Source organism: Leguminivora glycinivorella, chromosome 14, assembly GCF_023078275.1.
Source record: "Leguminivora glycinivorella isolate SPB_JAAS2020 chromosome 14, LegGlyc_1.1, whole genome shotgun sequence".
NCBI classification, from domain to species: Eukaryota; Metazoa; Arthropoda; class Insecta; order Lepidoptera; family Tortricidae; genus Leguminivora; species Leguminivora glycinivorella.
The window spans coordinates 18,352,036-18,374,477 of NC_062984.1; the positions used below are offsets into that span (position 1 = coordinate 18,352,036).

General features: G+C 37.7%; 1 protein-coding gene across 2 annotated transcripts; it reads right to left on the reverse strand.

The window, feature by feature from the left end:
* Nucleotides 1-14,340: 14,340 nt before the first annotated feature.
* On the reverse strand, nt 14,341-20,752 carry LOC125233178. Of its 2 annotated transcripts, none has more exons than XM_048139068.1 (6): nt 20,605-20,752; nt 17,288-17,386; nt 16,396-16,536; nt 15,504-15,692; nt 15,070-15,336; nt 14,341-14,625 (listed from the first exon to the last, which is right to left on the reverse strand). In XM_048139068.1, exons 1-6 carry the CDS (start codon nt 20,654-20,656, stop codon nt 14,402-14,404), a joined length of 972 nt encoding a protein of 323 aa, XP_047995025.1. In that variant the 5' UTR covers nt 20,657-20,752; the 3' UTR covers nt 14,341-14,401. The 2 variants fall into 2 exon arrangements, with proteins under 2 accessions (XP_047995025.1, XP_047995026.1); XM_048139069.1 differs by having other exon boundaries at nt 17,288-17,383; nt 20,605-20,750.
* Nucleotides 20,753-22,442: the final 1,690 nt, after the last annotated feature.

The window sequence follows — 22,442 nt, forward strand, 5'->3', positions numbered from 1 at the left end:
ATATGACTACTTACGTGTGTATTCTGTCGCAATGCCGTTACGCATTTACTTGCAAATCAAAATATTCTTGGCACCAATGCAGCCTTTTTGCCAAGCTAGCGTTTGCGAATCGTAAGTTGTATTTTTAAAACTGCGAGAATATCCGAATAGATGTTACATTTATACTGACTTGTTATTTTCGTGTTTAGAACACTAACCCGTTTACATTTTTTAATCTCTATCCATAATTATAAGTTCTCTAGGACTTAGGAGCGATAAGCAAATGGCATATAGTTATTAAGAAATCTGTACTTAATATTCTAAATTTGAAAGTAAGTACTTAACTAAAAGTAACAGTTGCCGGTATCGTAAAGTAAAAGTTAAGATGCAGTAGCAGATAATATCTGCTTATGTATAAATGTGTAAGTATTTTTTAAAACTGCTTTTAATGCTTTAATTATTAGATGGTAACACAAATGAATATACGTATAACGTTAAGGTTTGAGGAGTTTCCTCAATTCCTCATGAATCCGATTATATTATAAGAAATCGAAGCTTGACAAACTTTGACTTGAAAACTCAATATGCTTAACAAACATAACTAAATAAATGTCACTGTTCTGAACTTAAATGCATGCTTTTCTTACAAAAATACCAAAGTCACTATGAGTGTGCCGTTCAGATTTGAGGAGTTCGGTTCTGACCATCATCAGCAATTCCACTGCACCAAATGTCACTGTTCTGGACGAAAGTGCATGCTGTTCTTATAAAATTACCAAAGTCACTATAAGCGTGCCGTTCAGATTTGAAGAGTTCCGTTCTGGCCATCATCAGCAGTTCCACTGCACCAAATGTCACTGTTCCGTACCTAAATGCATGCTGTTCCTTTAAAAACATAAAAATCACCATATGTATGCCTTTCAGATTCGAGGAGTTCCCTCGATTTCTCCAGGATCCCATCATCAGAACTGGGTTCTGAGAAAAATGGGACCAATCTGTATGCATATACATTCAATCAAAAAAAAAATTTTTAAAATCGGTCCAGTAACGACGGAGATATCGAGGAACAAACATAAAAAATAAAAAAAAATAAAAACATACAGACGACTTGATAACCGTCCTTCTTGAGAGATATGAGGCGACGGTTAATAATTTTTAAGAAAAAAAAACCGTCGCCTTTCGGGTTCTGGTGAAAGCTACTTGAGAATGTTGGAGTATGTAGAAATGTATAAGTATTTTTTAAAACTGCTTTTAATGCTTTAATTATTAGATGGCAACACAAATGAATATACGTATAACGTTAAGGTTTGAGGAGTTTCCTCAATTCCTCATGAATCCGATTATATTATAAGAAATCGAAGCTTGACAAACTTTGACTTCAGTTCAAAACTCAATATACTTAACAAACATAACTAAATAAATGTCACTGTTCTGAACTTAAATGCATGTTCTTACAAAAATACCAAAGTCACTATGAGTGTGCCGTTCAAGTTTGAGGAGTTTGGTTCTGACTATCATCAGCAGTTCCACTGCACCAAATGTCACTGTTCTGGACGTAAGTGCATGCTGTTCTTATAAAAATACCAAAGTCACTATAAGCGTGCCGTTCAGATTTGAGGAGTTCGGTTCTGACCATCATCAGCAGTTCCACTGTACCAAATGTCACTGTTCTCGACGTAAGTGCATGCTGTTCTTATAAAAATGGCAAAGTCACTATAAGCGTGTCGTTCAGATTTGAGGAGTTTGGTTCTGGCCATCATCAGCAGTTCCACTGCACCAAATGTCACTGTTCTGGACGAAAGTGCATGCTGTTCGTATAAAAATACCAAAGTCACTATAAGCGTGCCGTTCAGATTTGAGGAGTTCGGTTCTGACCATCATCAGAAATTTCACTGCACCAAATGTCACTGTTCTGGACGAAAGTGCATGCTGTTCGTATAAAAATACCAAAGTCACTATAAGCGTGCCGTTCAGATTTGAAGAGTTCCGTTCTGGCCATCATCAGCAGTTCCACTGCACCAAATGCCACTGTTCCGTACCTAAATGCATGCTGTTCCTTTAAAAACACAAAAATCACCATGTGTATGCCTTTCAGATTTGAGGAGTTCCCTCGATTTCTCCAGGATCCCATCATCAGAACTGGGTTCTGAGAAAAATGGGACCAATCTGTATGCATATACATTCAATCAAAAAAAAATTTCAAAATCGGTCCAGTAACGACGGAGATATCGAGGAACAAACATAAAAAATAAAAATAAAAAAACATACAGACGACTTGATAACCGTCCTTCTTGAGATATGAGGCGACGGTTAAAAAACAAGACGCGTTGGGTTCTTCTTTTGTCTTACACACTTTGCAATAAATTTTGTAGAATTATGTATGAAGACATTAGGTATTGTAACGTAGGTGCTTTTCGTTATATACGCATTTCTCCATATTATCAGTCAAGCATTTTTATTCACACTTGATAAGGATCTGGAGCCTATTTAATGCGCCTATGCTGGGGAAGACCTCAAATTAACCTTGAAACTAAGAGATTTCACCTTTTCACCTTTAGAAAACCAAAGAAAAACAGATTATAAAGACACGTCATTACTTAATTCATTCGAGAAAGTTTTATCTACCGACTCCGGCATGAATTAAATTATTTAACCCTTAAATGCATGGTGATGTATAATATGCATCATATATTTGATGGCCCATGGCTCAATATGTAGCTATCCAAAATCACATTTATTGCTTAATTATTATGCATTATTTATTATTATTTAATAACAATTAAATAAATTAAATAATATAATGATTTACTATTTATTATTTAGAGATTAAGATGAAATGGCGGAAAAGTGTAAAAAAAACAGGATGATAGCGATTTTTAGTACCTATGTGATTAACGCCGTGTCTTGCGTGGGCGACGGTCGCGCGACCGTCGCGCGACCGTCGCCGTCGCGTCTCATACTTCCATATCGATAAGGTTTCATTTCGTATGCGTCGCATCGCCGTCGCGCGACCATCGCGCGACCGTCACCCACGCAAGACACGGCGTTAGGCTGATTTTTTCACAGTTAGTAATTAGTTTATGTTTAAACATTTTATCATAGCGATTTCACAAATACTGTACCTTTATAATAGTAGTATTTTTTTAAATAAAACTTACCAATAACAATATATTTATATAAATAAGCTTTGGCCTATTTAACTTCTAACACTGATTTAGTATAAAAATCGATCTGTTTTTTTTATATATTTTTCCCAGAGTCAGAAAACCATTGTCTATTGTATAATATTGATATCTCTTTTAAAAAAAATCATGCATTTAAGTGTTAATAAATGGCACAGTGGCGACCATTTCTATTTCCACTACTTAAATGGAAATGGGCAAGACACAAAGCATGCCAAAAAGACCAAAGGTGAGCATTAAAAATCACCAAGTAGAAGGACACATTCGGCAAGAGGGGCAGAGCCCAACCCGCTCATGCGTCGGGACGAGGATGTAAAAAGCACGGTGTTTTCAGTCAAAGGAAGTAGTAAATCTGATGTACTTAGGATTTGTTTAGGAAACTCAACGATAGAGGGCGTGAAAAACAATTATATACCGTAGTGCAAGTTGTTAGCTCGATGTCACTGTTAACCCGCACAATGGCCTCTCTCTATGAAGCTAAGTGCGAAAATCGGAGCCCATAACCATACCCCAGCAAACTGGGTAATGACTTGTTGTCGTAAAATGTATAAGTATTTTTTGATGTCCAAATTTTTCGCTAGATGTCGCTGTACCACCCGCAAACTAGCAAACGGCATTCTACGGTTAATTTTATGTAATTGAATGGTAAAATTTATTATTGTCATCTTTTTTGGCAAATAAGTCCGCGTAGAAATAGTTATTTATGTGATTGGTTGATGGATGATTACATCAAACTTAAGGCGAGATGATCTGTCAAACTAACCAAACCAAGGGGGTGAGGTGCGCGGCGTCTGGGCCGCCCCGCCCGCGCGGCTCTGTTCGCTTGTCGCACACGGGAACTCAAATTCGCGCGGCAGCATGACACAGACGGATCGCAGTATAATGATCGCCGTATTTTAACTGGGCTTTCTTAGTTTTTTCATGAAATAGGAGGCAAATGAGCAGCTGTATCGCCTGATAGTAAACGATTACCGCCTTATTTTTTTTTATTAGGTTTCATCATTTGTGTAAGTAATACGAATGATTTATAGTTACAGTATGTTTGGTCAGCGTTGTCGTTGCTTTTAAGGACGTCCCTAAGCTACAATCAATTTTATCGATTTCTTCGGATTCTCCAACTGCCATCGTCGAAACTTCTTAGTAATCGCACTTAGCTACAGATCGACAGGGTGAAATGAAAAGGACCATTCAAACTTTGCATAGTGACTTTTGATATCATTATGAACAACTTTTATTAAGGGTCCAATACTGAAACCACGAAAAAAAAATTGGAAGTTCCATAGAAATGAGCTGTATCATAACAGTCGAAATGTATACAATAGATTTTTTTTGTGTTTTCGTCATTAGTCCCATAATAAAAAGGAGCATAATTTGAAAATTACGAGTTACAATTATTTACCTGCAAAGATAATACTGTGTAGAGAATTTTATGGAAATATACCTACTTTTCCTAAACATCATAACCGTAGCTTTTACGGTTCCTGAATATATAAAAAAACTGAAAATGGGGACATAAAAATGGGGAGGCGGGAGGAGGGGAAAGATTAACATCTCGGCGTTTCTACTTTATGTAGAAGTTTTTTCTTATAAACCTATTGTTAACAGAACACAGTAACCATCAGCTTCTTTGACCATGGACTTTATGTAAAAAGATATTATGTCATGTCACTGTTGTTTAAAAAGACACATAAAATTTGTCAGTCGTGAATAAATAACGCTTTTTCTTTTTCATATTGAAAGCCTTTAAGCTGTATATATGCCAAACTTTCGAATTTTATTCTTGTTGTTTATGAATCTACAACTTCAAACATGATGAAGTCACTCAGCCAGTCACTGATGAAATCTGTGCTATACACCGTGTTTCCGGTATCACTCAAAACCGCAGACACCCCAACTGATTTTTATTTTTTTAAACGTATCTACAATGTTCATTTTTTAATCTGATGATTATTATTTTTTTAAATTGAATTTTTAATTTTCTGTGCAGCTCTACTCGGCTTTTAACTCTACACTCAATAAAATAATTGCTAGCTACCATCATAAACCTTCAAACTGTTTAATTGTGTATGTTACTGCAACGACATAAGGTTTACCAATAGACAGCTATGTCACTGTAAAGCACTTTAACCTGTGTCACAGTAAACTTCAAATTGGACAGGTGACGCAGTAAGCAAATTTAAACCTAACATTCAAAATGACAAGGTTGTAATTAGGTGCGAGTTCAATTTGTTATGATTTATGATAAACTTTAAAATTAAACTGACGCACAACGTCTATCTCGTAGCGGAAAAAATAATCGTCCAAGTAACCAGCCAGTATTAATACCCTTAAATACTGAAAAAGGTATACAACCTCTAACAATATGATATGCACAATGTTGTATTAAGAATTTGTAGAATGGGCACGTAAACAATAACTAATAATACAAATTAAAACAAAAAATATTACCCCCATCAAGATATAGCTCAATCGATTCTACTCTCGATTCTGAACAAACAGTTGTCAGGTTTTTAGTGTTAAGTGAAACACGGTGTATATATTAAGATATGAATAAAATCTAAAGTATGAAAACTATGCAATTGAAACTTGGTCTATTTAATACAGTTGCTATTGATATCATATCCTGACAATTATATTTATCTGGTTTAAACCAGACCCAAAATTGGAGGATTCAGAAGAACGATAAAATGCTTCAAGAAAACAGCTTTTCTCTTCGCTTGACTTGTGTTGGCGGGGGCACTACCGCCACTACCGTACCTCCAAATGGAATACAACCCAGCACAGGATAAATTATCAATACCATTCTATGCCTACCTTGAATTCTCAAGTAATATTCATATCAAGTATCAACTATTGTCAAAGAAGTGTAGGAACAGTATAGCTATGTCAGCTCATATTCAAGTACGTGCGCACCGCGATATGAGCTGACTATAGCCAAAAGCAATATCCTTTCAATGTGAGAACGAGACGCCAGTCTCACTCCGACCATTGTAACGTTAACTGGTTATTTTAATATACGGAGTTAATTATAAAGTGCTTATTATTCCACACCAATATATCACCTCTTATAATATAGAAGTGCGGACAAATAACTTCTAAAGTGGTGACCTCCCGACGTGAATCAGTGGACGATCAGTGAATAATAAAAACAGTTAAAGTGATTAAAAATGAGTCCGGATCCCAATAAATTAACTTCGGGCAGTGAGACTCAACCGGGCGCGGACAATGTACCAGCAGCAGAAACGACCGATGTGGTAGCCATTTCAGTGTCGAGCCGGATACCAGATTTCTGGGTGGACCAGCCCAGAGTTTGGTTCATCCGGACGGAAGCAGTATTAACACCACAGCGGATAGGGGACGACGCCAAATTCGACATGGTGGTGTCAAAGCTACCAAAGGATGTAATACTGCGGCTGGCGGATTTTCTAACAAACCCGCCCGCCACCAACCGATATCAGGAGCTTAAGGCGAAGCTCTTGAAGATGTTGGAAGATTCCAAAAACAGGCAAGTAGAGAAGGTCCTCGGGGAAATGGACCTGGGCGATCAAAAACCGTCCCAGCTATTGGCCAAGATGCGCAACCTGGCTAAGGACAGCTTCCCCGATGCCACACTGAGAATAATGTGGCAGAATCACCTACCTACGGCAGTGCGCGCAGTTTTGGTAGCATCCAGGGAGAGCGATCTTGACACACTGGCCAACATCGCCGATGACGTATCGGAAGCCACTAGAATCCCTAACGTGGCAGCAGCGGCAGTACCACAGAGTCAGGCGCACAGAGCCGCAGCGAACACCTCAGGAACCGCAGATACAGCAGTGATACTCGCTGAGATTGCCAAGTTAAGCGTCAGAATGATGGACTTGGAACGGGCAAGGCCAAGAGGTCGCAGTTACGGAAGGAGAGGACGCGGAGGTCGTTCAGCGTCCAGACCAAGGAGTACGTCACGCCACCGGAACCAGGCCGAGAGGAGACCAGATTGGCTTTGTTACTACCATTTCCGATTCGGTCCCGCCGCCACCAAATGTCGCCAACCCTGCGCATGGGTACTCAACCAACAGGAAAACTAGCGGAGATAGTACAGAGTGCGACTAGGACGGAGATCTGTACTATCAAACCAAGCCGTCGTTTATGCGTAACAGACTTAAACACTGGACTGCATTTTTTAGTGGACACAGGTGCTGACATTTCCTTATTACCAGTGCAGAACAAACAACGTGCGGGTGAGTGCTCTGATCTAAAACTGTTTGCAGCAAATGGCTCAGAAATCAAAACATACGGTGTTAAAGTTTTAACGTTAGATTTAAGGTTACGTAGACCGTACAAATGGGAATTTGTTATAGCCGACGTTAAACAGCCAATACTGGGAGCCGATTTTTTGAGTCATCACAAGTTAGTAGTAAATTTAACTGATCGCAAATTGCATGATCTGGTGACTTTTCTTAATATAACCGCACCGACCGTACGTAGCAACCAACCAACTATTAATACTGTCAATGGTAACCATCCGTATCATGATTTGTTATTGCAGTTTCCTAGCATAACAAAGCCACCGACATACAAGGAAACACCCACACACAATGTGGTACACCATATCGAAACGACGGGTGCACCAACATTCGCGCGGGCTAGACCATTACCACCTGACAGGTATAAAAAAGTTAAGGAGGAATTTCGTCGTATGCAGGAGTTAGGCATTTGTAGGCCTAGCAAAAGTCAATGGGCCAGTCCTTTAACGGTTGTAACAAAAAAGAACGGCGAAATTCGCCCTTGCGGTGATTATCGTGCCTTAAATGCACAAACTAAGCCTGATAGATACCCAATACCGAGATTACATGATTTTACGTTCATATTGGCAGGTAAAAAGATATTTTCCAAGTTAGACATAAATAGGGCGTATCATTGCATTCCAGTAGCTAAACAGGATGTTGAAAAAACCGCCATAATTACCCCTTTTGGGTTATTTGAATTTCCAGTAATGTCATTTGGGCTTCGATGTGCTGCTCAAACGTTTCAGCGTTTCATGAACAGTTCAGTTCTGGAAGGTCTCGACTTCTTGTTCAATTACTTAGATGATGTTCTTATCGCGAGCGATAATGAGGCGCAGCATAGGGACCATCTTAGACTGGTTTTCGAGCGTTTCGACAAGTACGGCATAACGATCAATTTAGCCAAGTGTAGCTTTGGACAATCGAAGCTGGAGTTCCTAGGACATGAGGTAACTACCACGGGCATTAGGCCGTTAGAGGAGAAAGTGCAAGCCATAGTCGACTACCCAAAACCACAGAACGTAGAACAATTACGTAGATTTTTAGGAATGCTAAACTTTTATCGCTCTCACGTCCCTGGAGCAGCGAACATGCAGGCTAAACTCGACCGATATTTAGTTAACGCGAAAAAGCGAGACAAGACCCCTATAATTTGGACGAGCGAGACCGAAGAGGCGTTCGAGCAATGTAAAATGGGCCTTAAAAAAGCCGTTACGTTGTCCCACCCTCGGTCCGACGCAGTCTTAGCCTTAATGTCTGACGCGTCAACTACGTCAGTAGGATCAGCTTTGAATCAATTGGTTGACGGGAAATGGGAACCCTTAGGTTTCTTTTCAAAAAAATTGACTAAAGCTCAAAAAAGTTATTCTGCATATGATCTCGAACTATCAGCTATTTACATGTCACTGAAACATTTTCGTAAATCATTCGAAGGTAGGCCGCTGATAATTTACACGGACCATAAACCCTTATGTAGAGCATTCGAAAATATAGGCAAGAATAATAACGAAACACCAAGACGAACAAGGCAACTATTGTTCATTAGCGAATTCAGCACTGACATCCGGCACATAAGTGGGAAAGAGAACGTTGTTGCTGACACACTCTCTCGCATAGAGACCATTGTTTGCCCCACATCGCTTGACTACGCAGAACTCGCCGACGAACAAGCAAAAGATGAATGGTTAAAAAACATGACGCAATCGGATCAGCACGACGGAAATAGCAATATAAAATTAAAACTAATAGCGATACCTACATGTAGTAAATCTGTCTATTGTGAAATTTCTTTAGAAGAAGCAAGACCGTATTTACCACAAAAGTTTAGACGTACAGCATTCGAAAGTGTGCACAACTTAAGTCATCCTGGAACGCGTGTTACTCGTAAGCTAGTTACAAAGAAATTCTTTTGGCCTAGCATGAACAAAGACGTAGTTAATTGGGCAAGATGTTGCATCGCTTGTCAGAAATCAAAAATTAATCGTCACACGATGTCTAAATTAGGAACGTTTGAAGATGCCGACCGTATGACACATATCCACGTAGACCTAGTCGGACCCCTTCCGACATCTCCACATGGAAACCGTTACCTAGTTACAATAATAGATAGGCGTACATGTTGGCCGGAAGCATTTCCCATACAGGATATGACAGCAGAGGTTGTAGCCAAAACTATATTCGACGGTTGGATCGCACGTTACGGTTGTCCGACCAGACTTACGACAGACCAAGGACGCCAGTTTGAAAGTAACTTGTTCCGCGAGCTTATGAAACTGTTAGGCATAGATAGAATTAGGACCACACCGTTCCATCCCCAGAGCAATGCTAAGGTGGAAAGATTCCATCGCACCCTTAAAGCAGCCCTTATGGCTAGAATGGACAACGGCTCTTGGGAAAACGAATTGTCTACTGTGATGCTTGGCCTGCGTGCCGCAGGACGTAGCGATAACGGCGTAAGCGCCGCAGAAATGATGTTCGGACGGGCACTACGGTTGCCCGGAGACTTTTTCAGCACACAGTCAAACGAACCTAGCGATCCTTGTAGTTTAGTTGACAACATTCGCGATACAATAGCTCAATACAAACCGATAACTATTGGTTCTCGCAATAACCGTACTCTATTTGTTCACAAAGAGTTGCAAACTTGTGAATATGTTTTCGTACGAGACGATACCGTGAGGAAATCTTTACAACCACCGTATATGGGACCATTTAAAGTTTTAGAAAGAGACGATAAAGTATTTCTCATCCAATTTCAAAATAGGCAAGCTCGCATTTCAATTGATAGGTTGAAGCCAGCTCACGTTTGGAATGATGACGTCAACGATAGCGTGAACCTACGTAAGGTAAGCGACTCCACTACAACGCAGAGCGAAAGCGAAGCTAACTCGAAACCGCGGACCACTAAAAGTGGTAGGGTTATAAATAAACCTGTAAGGTTTTTAATCGATGAATAAGAGAACGTGACATTCGGGTCCGCTACTGTGTTTAATTTAGCATCTCCTGGATGGAGCCTGGACCCCGGGAGCAGGAAGTTTTTTCCTGTTTTCCGAAAAGTAGCATCGGTAGTTTATCTCTCGAGAGGGAAGACTACGTTCAAACTCATTACACCGGTATAATCAGCTTCAAGTCGGACTCTGCAACATGATGTTCCGCACCCTAGTTAGGAAATCAGATACTTTAAGTTTTAAGTTGAACTTTACGTCAGTAACGGGACTTATATTACATACGAACGGTCAAAACAGACATTATCCGTCTTATTTATCATAGTAAGGCAATGATGTGATGTTGTTTTATAGCAAAGCATAGCGGTTACAGTACTGGCTGGGTAGCGTTAGTCATGATGTCGTAAGTGTTTACGTTATGTATAACAGCATAAAATGCTGAAGAGATCGTATTGTGAAAGTATGAACTTTGATCACAGAATTATTTTTGTACTAATTTAAATGAATTTTGCAATGTATGTGTTACTAATATATTGTCTTATAAATATGTATTTGTGTCAACTATAAGCAATTGTCGTAAAATATTGGTACTAACAACACACAACGTGTGTCATATATTTATCGTGTAATAAAAGTAAATTTTGAATATAATTAAAATGGGCTATGCACAGAGCAAAGAGGATGGTTCACATAACAGTATTGCAATTGCTGAAGTCCATAGTGTTACTGGACAAGTAGACACGAAATTGAATTATTTTGGAATAATCCTCATAATTATCTCAGTGATATTGGCACTGTTTCTCTTGTATTTCATACAGTCCAAATGCAGACAATGTATAAGAAGTTGGTTACTAAAAGCAGTAGCTAGAGTTCAGCCAACAGCAGTCGTAGTGCACAGGGAACCAGCCCAACCCCAACCGAAACAACAACCTGTGATTTACTAAGTGAAGTGTTATAAATAAAACAAATAATTCAGTGCTATCAAAATGATCAAGTGTATTCAGTATATAAATGAACATGTTTGTAAAAAAAAAATCAAACATTTTTGTAATAAACTTAGTTCTAATATCTAATTATAGTTGTGTAACGTAATCATATAATACAACCTCCATTGTGTAACATTGTACTCATATCGCACAGCTGCGCGTCACGCTATGTCAGCGAAACGCGCACCTGTCCGATAGCTGAATAGCCACAACATACGAAACATACAGGGTGTAACAAATATCAGATACTATTCAATTGTATGTAATTTTTTATGTAATTTTTTTTTTCCCTAAGGGGGAAGTAATGTAGGAACAGTATAGCTATGTCAGCTCATATTCAAGTACGTGCGCACCGCGATATGAGCTGACTAGCCAAAAGCAATATCCTTTCAATGTGAGAACGAGACGCCAGTCTCACTCCGACCATTGTAACGTTAACTGGTTATTTTAATATACGGAGTTAATTATAAAGTGCTTATTATTCCACACCAATATATCACCTCTTATAATATAGAAGTGCGGACAAATAACTTCTAAAGGAGTCAGACAGCTTGTTGAAGGATTCATATAATCTTGCAAATTAGACAAATATCTTTAAATATCAAGTACCGTAATCATACCCACCAAATAAAAATAAAAAAAAAATTGTCCAGCTTTATCAATGTATGATTATGGACTTTCATCAAAATTTATTGAGAAGTTAAAATACTGAAATCTTTTAACTATTGTGGAAAAATGGCGATAGTTGTCAAACAAAATTTCTGTCAGGCTGGCCACATGTTTGGCATAGACACAGAAAAAATATAGACGGAGGGTAGCACGATCTAATTAACCTTATACCAAATTTTGAAAGACAGAAATACCTACCGTATCTGATCTTCAATCAGTACTGTACCTACCGCCGCCTTTTCTTTCGAACAATTCAATATTTTTATGAAAATTTTGCGTAAGTTTGTTCACTAGCTGGACATCAGTCATATATTTTCTAAGTGGAAAAGTTGTGCTGTAATGACGTCACAGACCCGTCATCTAGGGGTTTCTAAAATCTATGATGTTTAGATATCGTAAATGTCACTTGATAACATCATATGAAAATGAAATACTTACGTGTATATATAAATTATCATTTTCTTACCTTTTCACGGGCTTTGATTAGAATTTTCTTTATTTATTTGTTTTCTAGCACGCAATTATTATTTCTGCCTCCTCAAAGCTTTGTTCCCCATTGCTTCAATGACACGTGACCACGCGGAGAAAACTGACACAGGTCCATCCTCTGAAAGCGCCGCCGCGCGACTGAAGAGGCCATAAGTGCCATCGAAAATGTTTTCAATTTCAAAACTATTTTCAAAAAAAAAATTTTTTTTACAAAAACAGGATTAGTAACAGGTCTTAAAATTGGGTTCATAGTTGTTCCATCTTTCCTTTGCGGATTTGGTAGTATTTGGTAAATATTATATTATTTTAATGACGCTACCGGCACAAACTTATCAGATTCGTCTAGATAATCTTATTACCTATATATTGAAGTAAAAAACAAGTCAAAAAAGTTCTTATCGTAGCCATGGGAACGATTTATTGTTAAGAGAAGAGGTAACTTTGGAGTCATTTTCTATCAAGCGAAGTTGTAACATTCATGGTGTTCAACTCCATAACATACTCACCAGATCCTGAAATTTAACATATATCGTTTTCAGATTTTTCCATTGCGTTTTCCTATGTTTTTAACGGCTTCAAAAAACGAGTGCGCGCAGCGTCTACGGAAATATATCGCCTTAATTAAAGATACCGCCATGAATATGTGTCGTTCCATGTTTAAAGGGCCCACATGCTTTATGTGCTATAAGGAACCTTTAGGCATGGAAGGTCACATGAAAAGTTGTCGTAATTTAATAATAGATGGCGCTGCATTCGAAAATCTTGACTGATACCATACTATTCAATATATTCTATGATGAAAAGGATAGAAGGCAAGGACTGGATCAAGGCGGTGCAGGATAGGGAGAAATGGTTAGCAATGGAGGAGGTCTTTACCCACCATTGGGACTCATACCGTAATTAATTCTAAACTGCGATACCATAATTAATCCTAATCCATAAATTAGATGCCGCATATGCGAGTTTTAGCACCGTCAGTATTAGCCGACAGTCTTTATTATTTGCTTATCTATACCTCAGAAACAATAAACAAACATTGTTTATTCAGCAACTATTTAGAGAGTTCCCAGCGGTTTGAATATTATATACGATTGTAAAAGGTTTTTACTGTAAACTGGGAATTTAACAGATCGCTATCGGAGTTGTCGAAGTACTAAGTAATGAGCCTGGTCTGATGGAGCTCGGATATTTTTCATCATCATCATCATGTCAGCCCTTTATCGCCCACTGCTGGGCATAGGCCTCTCTTCTAGTACGCCATGTATTTAAAATCCATACTAATATTATAAATGGGAAAGCACGTGTCTGTTTGTTTGTCCGTCTTACACGGCAAACGGATCGACGAATGGACGTGATTTTTTAAGTGGAGATAGTTGTATGGATGGAGAAATAAAAATGAACGATAAATGTCGACAGGAACAAAACAGCTCGATTATTACAAGTAAAACTATGATATGATGTCAATTTTGAAAATGACGTTTTTCTAAGGAATAACGCCCGTTTTGACACTGAGAAAGCCGATTCATTAAGTATGTATTTCATTTGATTTATCGGAAAGTGCAAATCGGTTCGTTATTCCTAAAATTAATTATACTAGCTACAGATATAGCGGCTCGAGAGATTTTTAGAAAAGTCAGTCAAAAAGCCGAGTTTCTTGCCGGTCCCATAGTGGATACCCCCCTCTCCAACTGAGGGGGGGGACTGAAATCTTCTCGAGACTGAGGCGTAGGGTTAGAGCCGGCGTAGCTTTATTTGACGTTCATATGCACATTGTAATATGCCTACTTGGAAAAATTAATATTTCATTTCATTAAAACGCATTATAGAGGTATAAACTAAATTAAGTCTGTATTTTTAATTTTGATGGCAACAAATTCGTCACAATTTTAAGCAACAGTAGTAACCATGTTGTCGTACTCTGGCACATTCTCCACGAACTCTGGCTCCTTCTCGCAGATGAAGGAGCGGGTCCACTGGTCTGGGTCTCCATCGTAACAGTTGACGTCATCAAAACGTCCGTTCAGGAACATGCCTCCGCAGAACTGGTTGGTCGCGTTGTTGGGCTCGCCGTGGTTCCACTCTAGGTAGCCGGCCTCTTCGAGGGTTTGACCTGGAGTGAAAAGTGTTTTTGTTTAAAAATGTACTTCTTGTATGATGGTGTAAATCGCCAAAAACGGAGATGGTTAGACGACCTGAACAGTGAACACTGAACAGCCTTCTTAACAAGTAGTAGGAGGAAAAATCTTTTGAGTTGTGGCATCAAGGGGAAGCTCCACAATATAGGATTCACAAATAGGGTAACTAAATCTTGTGTTGTCTCCAGCTCGACAGTTGACATTTAGGAACAGTCAAGGTATTTCAAAATGTAATGAAGAATCCCTTTTATGCCTTGAAAGTCAAGTGAACGTCTTGATGACACGAGGCAACAAAAATTAGGCGGAAAGAAGTCTGATAAAGTACCTAACCCTTTGCAGAATTCTTTGTCTTTTTCACCATAAGTACTACTTCTAAAATTATTCTTAATCAATTTAATTTTATCTGAATAGAAACTTACCATGAATAGTCATCCACAAGCCACCTTCCCTGCCCCAGTCAACGAATCCAATATGAGCTACTCCATTAACCCAGTCTGGCACTTGTCCTTCCCTACGTCCGAACTGGTTGGCTCTGAACAGCTTCTTCAGGACCTCGGCTTCTTCGTCACTGTTGATGATGGCCAGGTAGCCACCCTCGCTGTCGCAGGAGGCGAAGGCATCCTTCCACCATTTGTCTTCCCTGTGGAACTTGTAGCAGCTGCCGGTTTTGGCGCTGTAAGCGTATCCTGCAATAGAAAAGACAATTGGAGAGTGTGTTTTATAAGTACAGGAGCTTATAAGTACTTATTGGATGTTCTAATGCTATTATTTTGGTTAAGAATAGGTTCGTATATTTTGACGGCGACTATTTTCTGCAGCATTTTCAAGATTGTCAAAATTGTTAAAATCTTACCGTTGTCCTCAGGACCGCAGTTAGGCACCTTAGGGACGACGTCCTTCTTAAAGCAGATGAAGGGCAGTTCGTCGGTGCACGGACTATCAACGAGCATTCCATCGTAAGGCATGCTCACGCAGCTCTCGTCGTTCTTGCCCTCAGGTTTGCCGGGTGCCCAGGGAACGGGTATCTTCTTCAGAGGAATACCTGAAAGAAAAATACGTTATTTAGAGGACTTGGCAACTTTATATTTAGGGTGTGAAGGAGTATTTTTGGACGCTTATGTGGCTTTTAGCTTTTTCCCCGCGGCTTCGCCCGCGTACTAAAAGTAAGCTTATGCAAACATTGAACTTTGGTGGGGGTCCAGTTTCATCCCTTTAGGCTGTGAATTTTGAAAAATCATTTCTTAGTGCTCTTCTATCCCTTATAAGGAACCAACGTGCCAAATTTGGAATCTCTAGGACCAGCGGTTTTGGCTGTGCGTTGATATTTCAGTCAGTCAATTTCTTCTTTTGTATATTCAGAAGATGTAAAACACCTCGTGAAGCCTGTTCAAATAATTACTATACCAAGGCTGCACAGCTGATATTAAGCTGTAATCACGAGCGTCAGTTGTCAAGTCTTTCACGGTCTACGGTTTAAATACTCATAATCTTCGTCCCAGAAGAACACCGTTAACAGGTTTTCTCTGGGAGGTAGTTTCCCTATGGTGACCGAAAGCCTCCCTCATCATTCTTGAATGCCCAGGAGTGGCAGAGTAACGGTTTGGTTTGCTATAGGCTTCTTGATAGAGTTGGGTTGACAAAAATAGTGCCGACAACTCATCGCGTAAAATACTAAACATGTATGTTTTATAACGTCGAATTATAACGTGACACCAATCCCGTGAGAACTTTTAACGTTAACCTACCTCCCAGGGAATAGAAGAGGCCTTTTGAGAAAGTATCGTGGATGCCAGTGAAGATGTACGGGGATGTTTTGGGGTGAGCCAGCATAGCGGCGCTCATGGCCTCCAGGAGAGCTTCATTTTCTGGTGAAGCCAGCACACCACCTGGAAAAAGAAAAAATGTTTTAATAACCTCTTTGGAGTTATTTATGATAAAAAGGTCTTTCGTCAAGCTGTTTTTGAAGTCGGACTCAGCAGATTTTGCACAGTCAAATTATGACATTTGGTACATTCAAATCTGATTATATCAGAAACGGTGAAGGATTGGCTTGATATTAACAAATAGTATAACTAGATAGGCTACCAACAAAAGGATTTTTAAATGTACAGTGAACTACAAAAGTGCATGGCGAATTTATCAATGAATTAATTCATAATTTCGCCACGCAATTTTGCAGCTCACTGGACATTATGTACTATCTTTCAATAATGGAATGGTCAAATATCAACATCGTAACTATATGTAATACTAAGATCAACATAAAATAAAGCAACTAAGTACATATTTTCTCTGGAGGAATTTGCATAGGCCTGCAAAAATGAAACGCCATTGTCAATGTCATATTAAGTTATCTGTTGGGCCTTCAGAAATAAGACAAACTTGATTATATAAATATACAAACTTATAGTGAAAAATACTGATTTTTGGCATAGTATCAATAGCAAGAGGTCAAAGAGGTATCAAGAGGTCATACTTTGTATAAAATATACCTACGCGATAAAATTATGTATATTTTTTAAGACGTCTGTTTCATCGTACCTTAGACTTTTACCTAGCGCTTGGTTCTTAGTTTAATTTAGTTTTAACAAAGTAATTACCTATGTAATAAGTTTTTTTTTTAAGTATGTTAGTTACCTTCCTCGAAGCAGGTGAGACGAGCGGTCCTCCACGTTGTAGGCGTATGGACCTTCAACCATCCCTTGACCTGGCCGTAGTGTTCGTAGCCGTCATCTGCTGGAAATAATGTTTTTTCATACGTTTTTTAAATAAATAAATATTTTTTTGGTAAATACGTAAATAGATAGTTATACCTTGTACTTTTGGCTGTTGAAAAAAGTGTAAACAAACCCGAGCTGTCAATTTTGAGGGTTGTTTATTAGGTAACGTTTAGTTCCTAATTTTTTTCCTTATTTAAAAATAATTGAGCTCACTACTATTTTCCATTTCATTCCACCATCATGTAATTTCGTTTGATTTGACGAAACATATACACCTTCACGAATACAAACATATCTTCATTGCATTTAATGAATATTATTCTATTCTTCTGGGAATCATCTACCAAAAAGTACCCAATTTTGCAGAGGTTTGAAACTCATGGTTGCATTTTAATTTGGGTGTAACACTACTAAAATATAAAGGTACTAACCATTACGCGATTTTTAATTTTATCTGTTTGATGCTTGGTATCGATCATCATCATCATCATCTGTTCCGAGTTCGATATTTGTGTTTTCGAGCTTCCGTTTTACCGAATGAGATGGTGATTGTTATATTTATGTATTTGTTTATACTAGATGGTAGTTTAGTTGATTCAGTAATATTTAATAGGTACCACACCAAATATTTAATAGGTACCGACTACGATTAGAAACTTGTACCTACACTCCTTTTGTTATGTACCTATTTGGTAAAATTAGGCGGAAGTATATGTTTTTGGACTTTTTGGAATGGAACGGACTATAGTAGTATTATTTTTAAATACGAAAAATTGAATAGGAACTAAACGTTACTTTATAAACAACCCCTTTGACGGTTGGTTCACAGTTTTTTAAATACCTAAAAATACAAGGTATCGCATTGTTACTTTCACCTTACCTGCCATTTACGCGTTTATAATCATTAAAATTGGCTCACCATAAATAAAAAATACCATGTAAGTAGCCACCTATAATTTTGTTCTTCAATATGGCCTTAAAAGGTTCACTACCCCGGGATCTGTCAAATTTGACAGCTCCGGTTTGTTTACACTTTTTTCAACAGCCAAAAGTACAAGCTATAGGTACTGACGTGTAAAGGTAGGTACAGCAAGCTTCGTATGTAATTCGTGCACAAAGTGGCCTTGCACGTGTGTAGGTAAGTGTACTTAAAAATGATTTGAAAGGATCAAAATGTAAGGACAAAAAATTGTTGATTCTAGGAAAGTATCTTTAATTCAAAGGATAATTTTAATCATAAAGCTACTTTGAATTTTTATAAAGCTTAAAACATGTCATTGTCAATACATAATAATAACAACCACTCGTTATGTCCGGCGTTTATTGTTATCATTCAAAAACAAAAAAAATGTTTTTACTTTTAGAAACTTTATTTAATACAACAGGATTAAAAAGAAGTTGGGTCCGAAAAACAAGTTTCGCAAAAACATTTCTTGGAATTGTACCAGTCTGCGATAAAAAATACCTATAGGTACCTAACAATAAATTATTTATCATCCTGATGTCAGGGGTCAAGCGCCCAATCAGTGCCAATAAATGCAAATGAGATTTTTGTTGATGCAGTTTTTGGTTCAAGTTTTTGTATACAAGTTTTTTTAATACTAGGGGCAGGGTCATTTTTATTTTGTGCTGACTGATAGTTTTCGTCACTCAAAAATATGAACACGAAAAATTTTAATAATTAAAGTATCAAAGACATTTTTTTAATACGAACCACAGCCATTGCGGCCATTGGGAAGTAAATAAATAACACTAGGTATTTTTTTATACTACGTCGGTGGCAAACAAGCATACGGTCCGCCTGATGGAAAGCGGTCACCGTATAAGTGGGTGTTATAAGTTTGACGTGTCTGTCTGTTTGTTTGTGTGTGTGTCTGTCTGTGGCATGTTCTCTCCCGCACGGGTGGGCCAGTTTAGATTGAGTTTTTTTGTTTGAAAGCTGAATTAGTGTGTGTGTAGTAACACTCCCGTTCTTAGTGATATTTGATGAATTGGTCCACTATACCGGTTTTTTTTTTATTATTAAAATTTTGTGGTTAGGTTATTTCAACTATACCTTGTACTTTTGGCTGTTGAAAAAAGTGTAAACAAACCGGAGCTGTCAAATTTGACAGATCCCGGGGTAGTGAACCTTTTAAGGCCAGATTGAAGAACAAAATTATAGGTGGCTACTTACATGGTATTTTTTTATTTATGGTGAGCCAATTTTTATGATTATAAACGCGTAAATGGCAGGTAAGGTGAAAGTAACAATGCGATACCTTGTATTTTTAGGTATTTAAAAAACTGTGAACCAACCGTCAAAGGGGTTGTTTATAAAGTAACGTTTAGTTCCTATTCAATTTTTCGTATTTAAAAATAATACTACTATAGTCCGTTCCATTCCAAAAAGTCCAAAAACATATACTTCCGCCTAATTTTACCAAATAGGTACATAACAAAAGGAGTGTAGGTACAAGTTTCTAATCGTAGTCGGTACCTATTAAATATTTGGTGTGGTACCTATTAAATATTACTGAATCAACTAAACTACCATCTAGTATAAACAAATACATAAATATAACAATCACCATCTCATTCGGTAAAACGGAAGCTCGAAAACACAAATATCGAACTCGGAACAGATGATGATGATGATGATCGATACCAAGCATCAAACAGATAAAATTAAAAATCGCGTAATGGTTAGTACCTTTATATTTTAGTAGTGTTACACCCAAATTAAAATGCAACCATGAGTTTCAAACCTCTGCAAAATTGGGTACTTTTTGGTAGATGATTCCCAGAAGAATAGAATAATATTCATTAAATGCAATGAAGATATGTTTGTATTCGTGAAGGTGTATATGTTTCGTCAAATCAAACGAAATTACATGATGGTGGAATGAAATGGAAAATAGTAGTGAGCTCAATTATTTTTAAATAAGGAAAAAAATTAGAACTAAACGTTACCTAATAAACAACCCTCAAAATTGACAGCTCGGGTTTGTTTACACTTTTTTCAACAGCCAAAAGTACAAGGTATAGGTGTTTCCATATTTATTTAAGTACACACGGTACATACGGTACGGACTATCGAAACTACAAAAAAAAAATCTTGCATAAAAAACCAAATATATGCACTTTTGGCGTAAGCCGCACAGAAAAATTTAAATAAATTAGAAATGTTATTAATATTGTTAATAAAAGAGATAAAATAAAAAACAAATATAAATATATATATAGTAAACTTACCAGCGGCTACTACACAAATAACAAGAGCAAAAATAAAATGCGTAAAATTCATTTTTACGCATTCACCAAACTTTTCACTTTAATGGTTCCAAAGGAACTGAGGAAGATGCGTCTTCCAAGTTAATATATACCCAATACACTTCGAAATATACAAGTATAATTAAAGACTCGATATTTTTTATCATAACAGACTCTGTCACGTTAGCATACAGTCTAAAGTTAGATAAGAAAATGGGTTTTACAAAGCTTATCACGGCTCGCATTTAGAACAACATCTAATATAAGTTAATGTTGAAAAACCTTGGGGAATGGGATAAAACATGTTTTTGTTATCTATTTGGATATTTCCTTGTTTATGCACTTTTATTGTGTTTGGCACAATTCGCTAGAACAATCCCCAAAAATATTTATTCTAAGGTAGGTAAATTTTATGTTTTTCCTACTCAGAATCACGAGCCCCTTCGATCTTGGACAAAAACAAGAGACAAAAAATGATCAAAAAAATTTCTACTTATATTGCATAGGTACTTTGTAACTGCTGTAAGTATTGTTTGAAAAATGGTAACGAAGTGGAAAAATTAAATTCGGGACGACTTTTTTTACCTAGTAGGATCGAAAGGGCTCGTGATTCTGAGTAGAAAAAACATTAAATTTATTTTGGAAAAAAAAGGTTTTTAATCTTTTTTCGCGAAAATGCCCAATTGCGGGGCTATTCAAGCAAGGGGTACATTGGGTGAAAAAAGGGCATTAGACCTCGTTAATGTGGAACTTTTACAAGACACTTTTTTTCAGAACAAAATATTTTGTTTACTATCATAGAATGCATAAATTATTAATCAGAGCTAATAGGCCAATAAAAGTAAAGTTTGAAATCGAGTTGTTTTATTTATTTTCTTAAATAAAATGCGGTATTTCCGGACCGATACGACCTTCAAATCTTCAAGAAAAGAGCGTACACCCATCTTAAAGGCCGGCAACGCACCTCCAACACCTCTGGTGTTTCGGGTGTCCATGGGCGGCGGTGATCGCTTACCATCAGGCGACCTGTCTGCTCCTTTGCCTCCTATCCCATAAAAAAAAATCTAAAGTATAAAGACCTTGTATTCCCTTAACTATTTGAGACGGTAATTTTCAAAACAAAAGATAATTATAGATTTAATTATTTTTAAAGTGAATTTTAATGTTTTTTTATTCTATAAGTACATAATCATTATTATACAAATTAATTAATGTTTAATCGGTCCCTATATAATAAAGTCGGATGTAGAATACGAGTATGTACATTGTCAACTTGATTAGCGAATCGGCCTGGGCGAGTAGGCAGCAGCAGCGGCTGGTACATACAAGCCGATTCCCACCGGCTTACCTAAAATTGATTACTAGTAAAGTACCTAATGTTAAAGTAGGTTTCTTTTTGCTCAGTGTTGCCTAGCAGTTCACCATCCGCCACTAGTAGTAGCCGAATGTCGTGGCTTCGAATTCCAGCAAAGACAGACAAACTGACAGACAGACAGACACACACACAGACAGACACGTCAAACTTATAACACCCCTTCGTTTTTGCGTCGGGGGTTAAAAACCCCGCCGGCTTAGCCGAAATGACAATCGTTGGCGCTAGAATAAATAATATCGAAATGCAGTATGGCTCTGTCGCATCAATTTATTTTTATTTCTGCTTTTGTCTCAACCGTTTATTGCCTAGTGTCTACTTCGTTTAAGTTCATAATCTTTAACATGTCTTTACATAAATATAATTGTCAACTTATCTGTAACAATTTTGCGCCAAATTTGTAACTCGGATGTAAGCTGGTTACCTACAGCACAGGCCTCGCCTAGTG

Coding starts and splice junctions, on each gene's coding strand:
- LOC125233178 (XM_048139068.1), bottom strand. CDS start 20,656: ATGAATTTTACGCATTTTATTTTTGCTCTTGTTATTTGTGTAGTAGCC. Junction 16,537..17,287: donor TCTCACCTGCTTCGAGGAAG/GTAACTAACATA, acceptor TTCTTTTTCCAG/GTGGTGTGCTGGCTTCACCA. Junction 15,337..15,503: donor CTGCGGTCCTGAGGACAACG/GTAAGATTTTAA, acceptor TTTCTATTGCAG/GATACGCTTACAGCGCCAAA.